This window comes from Stegastes partitus, unplaced genomic scaffold, assembly GCF_000690725.1.
Source record: "Stegastes partitus isolate 25-593 unplaced genomic scaffold, Stegastes_partitus-1.0.2 Scaffold1271, whole genome shotgun sequence".
Taxonomy (NCBI): Eukaryota; Metazoa; Chordata; class Actinopteri; family Pomacentridae; genus Stegastes; species Stegastes partitus.
In genome coordinates, this window is record NW_007579002.1 from 52,367 (window position 1) to 64,184 (window position 11,818).

Below are 11,818 nucleotides of genomic sequence, written 5' to 3' on the forward strand. Positions count from 1 at the left end.
GGTTTTTAGATGAAACATTAATTATTTCAGTGGGACTGAATGGAAAGACAGGAATCAGCCTCCTGAACAAACCCTACAGAGCTGTTATAATTAAGTATGATTCAAGCTATTATGTGTTGGGAGTCTGTATCTTTCCATGATTCCTATGGTTCTTATAATTAATTAAGTTTCAAGTTATTATGTATTCTGAGTTTGTGTTTTGTACTGAGCTTATGTCCTTGAAGATAATGTGGCCGGTGAGAACCGGTTCACACACCTGGAGACAGCAGAAGCTCCTCTGTTCTATCAGATAGGATTGTTGCTTTAGCTACACGCCGTACCAACAACATCCACACACACTGCTCACCAAATGTCCAGGACGTGGACAGAGCACAGAAGGATGCCTGTCCACAGCATTAGTAACTGGCCAACTAAATCTGATCTATGTTGGGGGCAGGCCCAGCCCAAGAAGATATCTGGAACCTGGAACCGAAAAAACTCAGTTCAGCTGGACATGAGGTTCCTCTCTGTCCCTCTGAATTCCAGCGCTGCAAAACTTTACCTGTGACTGAAATAAATAAATGATACAACTGAGAACTGAAGATTTCTCCGGCTTGTTCTTGGGCTTCCAACTAAAGAACCGGATCTAACAGAGCCTAAACCTCTGAAGTCTTTAAACAGAATTAACGGCCTCTGTGTACTGAGATCGTTTGTGCTGCACCTTAAACCTGATTTCTGCTGACAGGTTTTGTTTCGACATCACGACCCTGCAGAGACCACGACGTAGCATCGCTCCATGAACACAGCCAGTCTAAGCTAACCCTGTTTTAAAGGAGTTGGTGTTACTGCATGAACTCATCTGTGCTGCTGTTTCATCCTGACTCTGGTTCTGGTTCTGGAATCAGAGACTCTGATTGAACAGCAGCTAACGAGAGTCGCTGCCTGTTAATGATAAAAACAAAAAGTGGAACCAACAAGTAATTTACCACGAGGAACTGGAGCTTCACTCTGTTTGGACTCGTACCTGCTCGTGGTCTGTGTGATTTGGATGTTTTCACTTCACCTTCCTGTTTCCAACTGTTGGTGAGGAGTTACAGCTCCAACAAAGCTTCACCCAGAGCAGCCGTCTCCTGGTAGCGCTGCTCAGCACTGAGTCATGCTGAGTTCCATTTAGCTTTTACACAAGAATTTACAAAAAAGACTCTTTCATGTAAAAGTGAAAACAGATTTCTACTAAATAATGGACGTTAATTAAAACTATAAACTGTAAAATAAGTGATTAACCTGCGACTCCTCTGAAGGAGGTACTAGAAGGAGACTAGTGAGGGAGGCCACCAAGACTCCTATGACTCCTCTGAAGGAGGTACTAGAAGGAGACTAGTGAGGGAGGCCACCAAGACTCCTATGACTCCTCTGAAGGAGGTACTAGAAGGAGACTAGTGAGGGAGGCCACCAAGACTCCTATGACTCCTCTGAAGGAGTTTCCAGCTTCAGAGACTGTTCATACAACAACTGTTGTCTGTTCTTCACCATCAAAGCTTTATGGAGACAAAGAGAAAGACTCTGAAGGAAAAAGCTCAGATTAAATCTGGACTAGAGTTCAGCAGAAGACATGTGGAGACTCTGAAGTCACCTGGAAGAAGGTTCTCTGGTCTGAGGAGACCAAGATGGAGCTTTTTGACCAGGACATGTTGGTTCTTGTGAGAATGGAGGCAGAGTTTCAGACAACAGCTCATGATGTGAGCCAAGACTTGGATGGAGGCTGTTCAAGGTACTTTTTAACTCAGCCTGAGCCTTTATTTACCTCCGTGGTCACAGAGAATCCATTTCTAAATAAAAGCAGTGCTGTCGATGACGTTTGAGGAGCTCATTGGGAAGTATGATATTCCACACAAACATCAATTTAAATTTTTACAGCTGAGAAACTTTTTAAGATCATCCCAAAATCAGCGTTTGCTGATCCCCCCGCTGTCCACCTTGGAAAAAGAAATGAATGAGGATCTACAGGAGGACCTGCCCTCAGAGGAATGGGAGGAAGCTGAAGCACAAACAGAAAGGACCAATACTCAGCAATACAGCTGGTTCACGAGGACATATGTGAGAGCAGAAAAACTCCATAAACATAATGGAGCTATCCCAGAATGATGCTGCAGGTGTGGAGAGGAGAGGGAGGATGTCATAAAGCCCAGCAGGTGTGGGGTGAGATTCAACAAGCAGTGGAGATCACACGAGGAATAAAACCAGCTCTGGACCCTAAACTAAAGGTTTATATCCTGATGAGCATCACGTGCAGGAAAATCATCAGTGCCCTGGATCTGCGCTTCAAGAAGAGTCACAGCGCTCTGATGGAGGAAGACCAGAAACCAGAACTCATGACCTGGATGAAGGAAACGTCCACAACTCTGCCGATGGAGAATCCCATCACATTAAAGGGCAGACTGGCATCCTTCCAAAACATCTGGGTCCTTTAATGCAGTCTCTGGGGAACGTGGTGACTGAGGAGGCATCACAGCCCCTCTGCTGTGTCCTCAACTCACTTCTTTTCTTTTATTTCTGGAATTCTTTATCCTGTGTCAACTGGATTTTTTGAAAATGAGAACTTTGCATAAACGTGAAAAAATGTCAAATTTCCCAAATGACATCAGAGAAACTCCTGCTGCTATCGCTAACTATGTTGTTTGTATGTTCAGGTCATGTACTGTGTTCTTCACAAGCTGACGTCACACAGACCCGGTACGCCAGTCGGGCTGATCTGAACACGGGACAGTGATTCAGCTGCTCCGGTGCTCTTTTGTCTGAGTGTCGTCAGGAGCAGAGCAGGTCTCTGATGTTCAGCTCAACCAGCTGAAGCTCTGCTGCTTTATGTCCCATTATTAAGCTACTATTACCACCTATTCACGCACTTTGTCTGCACTCATTATGCACTAACTCTGCTGTCTGTGAGTCATGCTGACTTCGTAGAGACCAACTTCTGACCACACAGCAGCTCATGTTAGAGCCTCAACAGCTGCTGACATGTGACCGGACTGGGTTTCAGCAGAACCATGAGAACCTGATGAGCAATGAATCACCACCAACTGAACTGATTCCATACTGATAAAACAACAGACCTACAGGTGAACATCCTGGTGACGTCACTCACAGGTGAACACAACTGAACCACTAATAACCAAACTCAGTCCCATCAGCCCCACGCAGAACTCCATTCATAAAATGTGCCATTTTGAGCTGAGGCGTACAGTGTGTGACTGAGGAGAGCAGTCCTCCTGCTGTGACCTGAGCAGAAGTCAGGTCCTGGTTCTGTACCGTTCGGCTCACATTCAGTCCGCCTCAGCGCTCCGGTGCTCGTCTTATTCCCACTTTGGTTGCTGCAAACAGCCGCTAACAGGCGTCACCGCACTTTAAAATGTAACAGAAAAAACATGAAGTTTGGTTCAGCTGAACATGAGCAGCAGCCCAAGTTACCGGCAGGTGACCACGTTCAAACAGGTAAAAGGTGAGCGCAGTTCTGAACGGGGCTCACCTGTCCGGACGTCGTGTTGACAGACAGAACTCACCTTCGTGTACAGCTCGTTCACAGACATCGTGCTGTTGGATCTCTAACTCTCTGTTTAACCGTCCAGAACCACCCGGTTCGGTCCTAAGCCAGCGGCCCGTCCACACTGCGCATGTCTACCGCCAGCGTCCGCCCGAGTTTCGATCACTTTGTTCGGTGTTTCGTGGAGGCGGCAGGTGTTTCCTCCGGGAAGAGGCCGCCGCCGCCGGTTTGTGCAGGTTCCCGGTTCAAACCGCCGCAGAACAGAAACCGGACCGAGGAAGAGATCCAGAAACAGAAACCGAACCGCCGTAAAGATCCAGAAACAGAGACGGAGCCGCAGGTGGACGAAGGGGCGGGGCTTCCTGACCGCCGCGTTACCTCACACCGCGTCTGATTGGCTGCTTCCTGAATCCCAGCCAGGTTACACACACACACACACACACACACACACACACACACACACACACGGAAGCACAAAATGCGGTGCTCAGCATGAGGCCCGCGGTCCCACGCAGGGCCCCGGCAGGCCTCTGGGCGGTCGGATGTGGTTCTTTGTGTTTTCACGTGTTTGGTCTTTGTGTCAGGACCCAGACGGTCCACAGGTTCAGACAGGAGTGAACCAAACACATGAACACAGCAACACAAGCACAAACATGCGACTAGAACAACCAAACTGGACCAAACTGACCGTCAGTAGATGCAGAACCACCACGGAGACGCATGAGAATCACTGCTGGATGCAACACGACGGCTACAGAGAGACACAGACAGAGCAGCAGCAGACACACAGCTGTGGTCCAGAGTCTGATCTGAACCAGGACACACGGCGAGCTGCTGCTGGACACGACCCGGCTGTGAAGTGACGACAAAACCAGTGAAAACAGGAGTTGGACACAAAGCCAGACTCATCAGAATCATGAAGAGTCTGCTTCACCGTCCAGCTGCATCATGGGAACCGTAGTGACGGCGGACAGCTGAGAGTCGCAGGTTCCAATCCCAGCTGACGAGCCGAAACCTTCAGACAACGTTTAACTAACGTGAAGCATTCAGAGACATGAGAGTAACTGAGTCCGTCTCCTCACACACACACACACACACACACACACACACACACACACACACACAGCGGCGGCTACACCTGGACACGCGTACCTGGCTGTAGGGGTAGTAGTCCATCCTGCTGCGATCATCTCTGTGGGAAACAGCCACCGTCTGACTGTCACAACAGCAGCAGCTCCTCCCAGACACACCTTCTGCAGGTATGAGCTGTTTACCTGCTCAGGTGTGACGAGACGCCGTCCACCCACAGCAGACATGACGCTGCAGGAAACTCTGCTCAGTGGACTGATGTTCATGATCCCCAGAGGAGGAACCTGCTGGATCGTTCTGTAAAGAACCTCATCAGAACATCTGGTTCTGGTTCTGCAGTACCTTTATCTGCTGACCAGAGTTCTACCTTCAGACTGTGAATGTTCCAGAGGTCCAGGTCCTTGAAGTCCACAGAGGAGGGTCCAGATTGATCACTTTAATGGACTTTTTCCATCATTTCTGAGCCTCAGAACTTCATCAGAACAGCAGATAGACACATGACATTTAGGAGGAAGAACACATCTGGGTTCTGCTAGAACCTGACACCCGATCAGTTCTACATCCATCCAGGTGTCTCAGTCTGAACACTGGACCTGGTTCTGTTCATGTCCTCTGTCAGCAGCTGGTAGTCGTTTTGTCACTTTATCGTCGTGATCGTTCTGTTGCTGCAGTTTGATCATTAAAACGGTTCAGCTCCTAAACATCCGGTTACAGCTTCGCCTTCACAACAACAACAACATCATCATCATCATCATCATCATCATCATCATCATCATCAGTGGTTTCATATTTGAAGTCAGTGGAACTTGGGCTCTTCTTCCCTCCACACTACTCTGGGCCTCTGCGCTGCACTATGTCAGCTGCTGTTATTGTCACTGACTTGTGTTTGAGCTGTTTCTGTATTTGTGCTCTATGTTCTGTGGCACCGACCCGCCTCGTGGTGTATGAACTATTCCTGGCAGGAAACCGGATTCTGGTTGAATTTTCTGCATTGTAATCAAACATCTCATGAACACTGTTGATGATTTCTCGTCCTGTTGTTGGTGTGTTTTGCTGAGGATCTCTGGGACGCTTTATCAACTCGTGGAGCTTTTTTCTTCATATTTTTTAGACATTTTATCATTTTGGGGAATTTTTACTGTTTTCAAACATTTTAGAGACACTTCAGGAATCAGCTTTGTTTGGAGTCGTTGTTCTTTCAAAGCCGGACGATTTTGTTTATTTAATTCAAATCACAAATGTTTTGTGATATTTGTGATTTAAAAACTTTTTTTTTTAATTCTTTTGAATTTTTTGGGGCAACTTCTGGTACATTGTGTGAAGGCTTATTTTTTACATAATATTTTTAGCATAATATTTCTTGTTTACATGTTTTGTGCTCTTTAATGACAGTTTGCTGGTGTTTTATTAGATTTTATTCAGTGTGTCTCTTCTCCACCGTCAGGGTGCAGCAGCAGCTTCCTGCTGGAGCTTCTTCACTTCCTGTCACTTTATATTCAGCAGATAAATCTGAGGCGCAAACAGGACAGAAGAACAAACTAAGTTCTGATCCACACTGAGCTGAGTTCTGCTCAGACATGAGTGATTCATTATTTATTAGTAACAGCAGTGAGTCCTGCTGCTGCTTGACTTCACTGATTCTTTCACAATGAGCAGACTGGATGCAACCTGAGCTCCTCCCTGAGCTTCAGCAAGCATTACAACACAGGCTGCAGTGATTCACAGCAGAACACCTGAAACCAGAGACAGCCACAGGAAGTGCTCTGCTCTGGAGGCTCCGTTAGCGTTAGCATTAGCTTTAAGTTAAAGTCTTCATTCAATTTGTCTGTTGAAACTCTCAACCCAAAACTGGTTCTGGTTGTTCTTAGGACTTGACTCGTTTTTCCTCAGCATGACTCAAAAGTCCAACAATAAATAAATGCAGCACGGATCAGAACCAGAGAACAGAGGAGCCAGATGTTGGAGATACATTCAGCTGATGGAGGAACATCTTTCTACACATGATCAACATCTGCAGGACGAGGACCAACATCAGCTCCAGTAGAATCCAGTGATTTGATGAAATCACAGTTTTAGGCTCAGATCTGGTTGATTTTTTCAACAGAACCACATGTAACACGTGATACGTTCAAGGACCAGCTGAAAGTTGTAAATGTGACAATTTTTCTTCTGTTTGGACAGTTTCTGGCTGATGAATGGAGCCATTTTGGGGATTTTTAAACAGTAAGCCTGACTTTCAAACACACCTGCGGGTTTAAAAGTTATTTATTGAGTTCTTCCAACAGAGCGTCATGAAGAAATGGAGGAACATGAGACGCAGAAACTCCACTCAGAGATCAGTTGAACCGTAAACTGCAGATCAAAACTTCTGTTTAATGAAACACTCTGGTGGGCAGCGGACAGTTCTGGATCAGTTCTGGGTTGGGCTCAGCTGGTGTTGGGGTGCAGATCTGGACCACCTGGACCAGCCGGGCCTCCTGAACGGATGTGGTTGTGCGCTGTGAGCAGCGGGTCGGGACAGGATCTGCTGCTTCTTGTGTTCCTGGAGCTGCTGCAGGTTGCGCTGCTGCTCAAGTTCTTTCTGTTCCTGAACTTTCTGCTCACAGAGAAGCTGCTGCTGCTGCCGGATCTGGTCCTGCAGCTCTGCCTGGTACCGAACCTCCATCTGGTGCCGGCTGCAAGAACCAAGATGGGCTCACGTTAAACAGGCAGCTAATACACAAGGAACAGTAGCAGAAATACTGTTCGTGGTTAAATACTGCAGTAGTAATACCAGGAATTCTGATTCTTCCACCCACACCAGAGCTGGTTCTGGAGTTCCACAGGGTTTCATACTAGGACTCATACTATTTCCACTGTTATGCAGACGACGCCCAGCTATATCTATCTATGAAGCCACATGAAACCAATCAGCTGGTCAGACTCCAACATGTCTGAAGGACATCAAGGTCTGGATGACCTGGAATCTCCTTCATGTAAATCCAGACCAACTGAGGTTCTTGTATTTGGCCCTAAACACCTCAGAAACACACTCTGGAACCAGATAGCTGCTCTTGATGTCATCGCCTTGGCCTCCAGTTCTACTGTACAGAACCTTGGAGGTGTTTCTGACCAGGACATGTCCTTCAGTAGACATACAGAACCAGTCTGTAGGACGACCTTCTGTCATCTACGTAATACTGTAAACATCAGAACATCCTGTCTCAGAGTGATGCTGAAAAACCAGTCCATCATTCAGAACTTCTAGACTGGACTATTGTAGTTCCTTACTATCAGGATGTCCCAGTAACTCTCTCAGAACCCTCCAGCTGATCCAACATGCTGCAGCAAGGTTCTGACAGGAACCAGTACCAGATCAGATGTCTCCTGTATCAGCTTCTCTTCAGTGGCTCCCTGTAAAATCCAGGATAGAATCTAAATCCTGCTTCTAACATATAAACTCTCCATGAGCAGCTCCATGTGACCTTACAGACCTCATGGTACCGTATCATCCTAACAGAACCCTTCGCTCTCAGACTGCAGGTCTACTGGTGGGTCCAGAGTCTCCAGAACCAGAATGGGAGGCAGAGCCTTCAGCTATCAGCTCCTCTGTTGTGGACCAGCTCCCAGTCTGGGTTCTGGAGGCAGACACCCTCTGTGCTTTAAGGTCAGGATGAAAACGTTCCTCTGTGATGAAGCTGATAGTTAGAGCTGCTCAGGATCACCTGAACTGTCCCTCAGTGATGCTGCTGTAGCTTCAGACTGCCGGGGACTCCCATGATGCACTGGGCTCCTCTCCATACACTTCTATCACTAACCGACCTCCAAACGTTCATGTTCTGTCTGCTCTCCATCTCCTCCCCCGTCCCCACTCTCACCCCAACTGGTCCAGTCAGACAGCCTGGCCTGGTTCTGATGGTTCTGATGAGGTTTCTTTCTGCTAAAGAGTTTTTTTTTCCATCTGTTGCGGTTTAAAGAAACTTTCTAAAGTTGAATTGAATGAAATACTCACAGTGTGACAGATTAAACCGGTAAAAGCAGAACAAGTGCTCATTTAGCAGAAGTACGACGTTAACAGCAACAGCAGTACTGTGTAGCAGAGTACTACACAGATACTGCAGTACTACAGTACCACAGTACTACACTGATAGTACGGTAACAGTACTCCAGTACTCCACAGTACCGTCTCTGGACCTCCTGCTCTTGCAGCCTGGTCTCCTCCATCAGTCGCTTCAGTTCTTCTCCGTCTCTGAGCAGCTCAGCTTGGTTCTGCAGGTTCTGGTCAACTGCACAGTAAAAACACAGTCAGGTTCAACCAGGTTCTGTTCTCAGATCAGGTTCATACAGCGGGACTCTGCTTCTCTTACGGTTCTGTTGGACCTGCAGGCGTCGGGCCTCCATCACCTGCTCCATCAGCCTCTGTCGGGCCTCCCTCTGCAGCCGGTTCTGCTCGTCTCTCTTGATCCACAACTCCTCCAGCTTCTGGTCCAGCAGCAGCTCCGTCTCCTCGTCCTCCTCCTGCTGCCTCTGCAGCTCCTCAGACAGGTGCTGCCGGTACCTGAGCTGCTCCTCACGCAGCCGCACCTGAAGGCAGCACATTGACACCGCCGGGCTTTACCAGAACCACCAGAGCCACCAGAACCACAACAAACTGCACATCAGGAGCAGTTCAGCATCAACCATCAGTCTGGTGTGATGAGACCCTCAGCAGACGAGGCGCTGCTGAGGGGGGACTGATGTTCATGATCCCCAGAGGAGGAACCTGCTGGATCGTTCTGTATAGAACCTCCTCAGAACATCTGGTTCTGTTCATGTGCTCTGTCAGCAGCTGGTAGCATCAGCATTATGGGATGTGTCACAGACCGGTGAGGCGTTCAGGTGACCTTACCTTCCTGTCAGTCGCCTCCTGCTTCTCGTCGGTGTCTTGCTGCAGCAGCTGCTGCAGGAGGTCCATGTCCAGCTGCAGCTCTGCTCGCCGCTCTCTGGACAGTCGCTTCATCTTCAGCCGCAGATCCTGATCCAGCTGCTGCCGTCGGTTCTGTTGAGCCTGAAGCTTCTGCTGCTGCTGCCGCTGCTGCTGCAGACGCTGCAGCTGCAGCTGCTGCTGCTGCAGGAGACACAGAGTTTACTTCAGATCTTCTCCTGCTGAAGCTGCGTCCCAGTTCAGAAGCTGCGTCTGTCGCAGGCTGCAGCTTCTGAACTGGGACGGCTGGACTCTGCTGCTGTCTGTGAAATGTTCTGTTCAGAGTCCAGACTGAAGCTCATGGAGCTGCTGCAGATGTGTAGATGTTCTCACCAGCAGTCTGCTCTCCTCCTCCTTCAGCTGCTTGTGCTGCTGCTTCTGCTGCTCAGCTTCGTCCATCTGCTTCTTCAGGACGTCCAGCTGCTGCTCGTCCTCCTGCCTCCTCCTCTGGACTCTCCGGTTCTCCTGCTGCTCTCCGGCCCGTCGCTCGGCCTCCATCAGCTGGTGGAACAGCTTCTCCTCCTGCTGCTGCCGAAGCCGCAGCTCCTCCCTGACCTTCACCTGAGCTTCCTGATCCCGACTCACCTGCTGCCGTCGCCGCCTCACCTGTTCGCTGCGCAGCTCCTCACACTGCTCCCTGAAAAAAGCCCGTTTTAGCTGTTCAGCGTCCTGATGGGTCAGAGGTTCCCTCTGTCACCGACAGCATCGACAGACAGCAGGTAAACTCTCTCACTGGTTCAGATCAGCTGCAGACATCCTTCTTTCTCAGGATTCTGCTGGTTTTTAACTTTGCTGCCAGATTGTTACAGTTTTTTACTGATTCTTCAGACTTTCTGCTGAGCAGCACCGGACTGGTCCTCAGTCAAATGTTCTGCTGCTGATCTGAGGCTAAAACCCACCTCTGTGGGTTCTCAGTGTGTCAGAACTTTCTGCTGTACGCTCAGAACAATAAAGGTTCTTCAGGTTCTTCCTTATTGAACAGTTGATGGCTTCAGTGGACCTCTGATCACGTTCCACCAACAGACTGCAGAGGGTTCAGTTACCAGCGATGTTCAGACTTTAAATCCTGAACTCAAGTCAAATGAAGTTATTAAACCAAAACTAGTTCAGTTCCCTCAAACTGAATCAACCAGAACAGAAGCTGGAGGTTAAACTGCTCCCAGTGTGAAGTCGCAGGTTTATGAACCAGCAGAAGACCGTTTGGTGTTTAGTGACGTGGAGGAACAGCTCCAGAACCTTCACTGCTGGCTCTGAGGCACCTTTGGGGTTCTTTAAAGAACGTCCAGCTAAAAGGTTCTTCTATAACTGCCCAGAACCAGTGTCGGCACCAGTTAGCACATATTTTTCTGAGTGTAGTAAAAACTCTCTGACGTAGAGGATGGAGCGTGTTGCCTGGAAACGGTGACGTGGAACCTGAACAGAACACCTGAAGCGTACCTGAACAGAAGCTCCATCCTGTCCGACACCAGCTGCTTCCGCTCCGTCTCCCTTCGGTCCCTCAGAGCTTCAACTTTCTCCTTCATTTTCATTCGTCTCTCCTCTGGCGTCTCCTTCTTCTCCTCCAGCTCCTGCAGCAGCTGCAGCTCCTCCTCCTGCAGCAGGAGGCCGAGTCTGGAGACCAGGAGGAGACGTCACCATGACCAGAACATCTGCAGAACATCTACAGAACATCTGCAGAACATCTGCTGACATCATAACCTGAAATCTCTGAACTCTGGAGATAAATGTTTTCTTGTAACTGAAGATGTGTTTTTCTAAATTTTGACACTGTTCAGTTTTCCTTTATCAGATATCAGTTATTGATCTCTTTAGTATTGATCACGCGCCTTCTGATGTCACGTGCCAAACAGGTAAAGTAACTTGGAGTAACCAGGAGGTAATCTGAGTAAACCTGAGCCTGCGTTGCTGCAGTCCCGCCTCCTGCTGCTTCACTGCAGCTTGGACTCTTCGCTGCAGCTCGTCTCTGACGAAGCGTCGCTCGGAGCTCTGAAGCCACGCCCCCTGGATGTCGCTGCGCCGCTGCTGATTGGTGAACTGGAGGAGCTGCTGGGCCGCGTCCCGTTTCTGTGTGTGCAGACTGATGTGGGCCGCAGGCGGCTTCGCTCTCTGAGCAGCAGACAGAGGGAAGCTGGAGTACTCTGGACATAACTGCAGTACTTCATATGTTACTGCATTACTCTGGACATTACTGCAGTACTTCATATATTACTGCAGTACTCTGGACATTACTGCAGTACTTCATATATTACTGCAGTACTCTGGACATTACT

General features: G+C 48.6%; 2 protein-coding genes across 2 annotated transcripts in view; both read right to left on the bottom strand.

Annotated features, from left to right (window-relative positions):
* myo5b (myosin VB) overlaps positions 1-3,794 on the bottom strand; it is a 45,025-nt gene extending 41,231 nt beyond the window's left edge. Inside the window, 1 exon segment of the mRNA XM_008298015.1 lies at positions 3,537-3,794. Coding sequence (XP_008296237.1) covers positions 3,537-3,563 — 27 coding nt within the window. The 5' untranslated portion in view covers positions 3,564-3,794.
* A 3,059-nt stretch (positions 3,795-6,853) lies between these two features.
* The window catches only part of cfap53 (cilia and flagella associated protein 53), a 5,857-nt gene continuing 892 nt past the window's right edge, over positions 6,854-11,818 (bottom strand). Inside the window, exons 2-8 of the mRNA XM_008298014.1 lie at positions 11,440-11,654; positions 10,986-11,159; positions 9,882-10,185; positions 9,474-9,692; positions 8,953-9,169; positions 8,769-8,871; positions 6,854-7,281 (exon numbers count right to left, since the gene is read on the bottom strand). Coding sequence (XP_008296236.1) covers positions 7,017-7,281; positions 8,769-8,871; positions 8,953-9,169; positions 9,474-9,692; positions 9,882-10,185; positions 10,986-11,159; positions 11,440-11,654 — 1,497 coding nt within the window. The 3' untranslated portion in view covers positions 6,854-7,016. The remainder of the gene's footprint in view (positions 7,282-8,768; positions 8,872-8,952; positions 9,170-9,473; positions 9,693-9,881; positions 10,186-10,985; positions 11,160-11,439; positions 11,655-11,818) is intronic.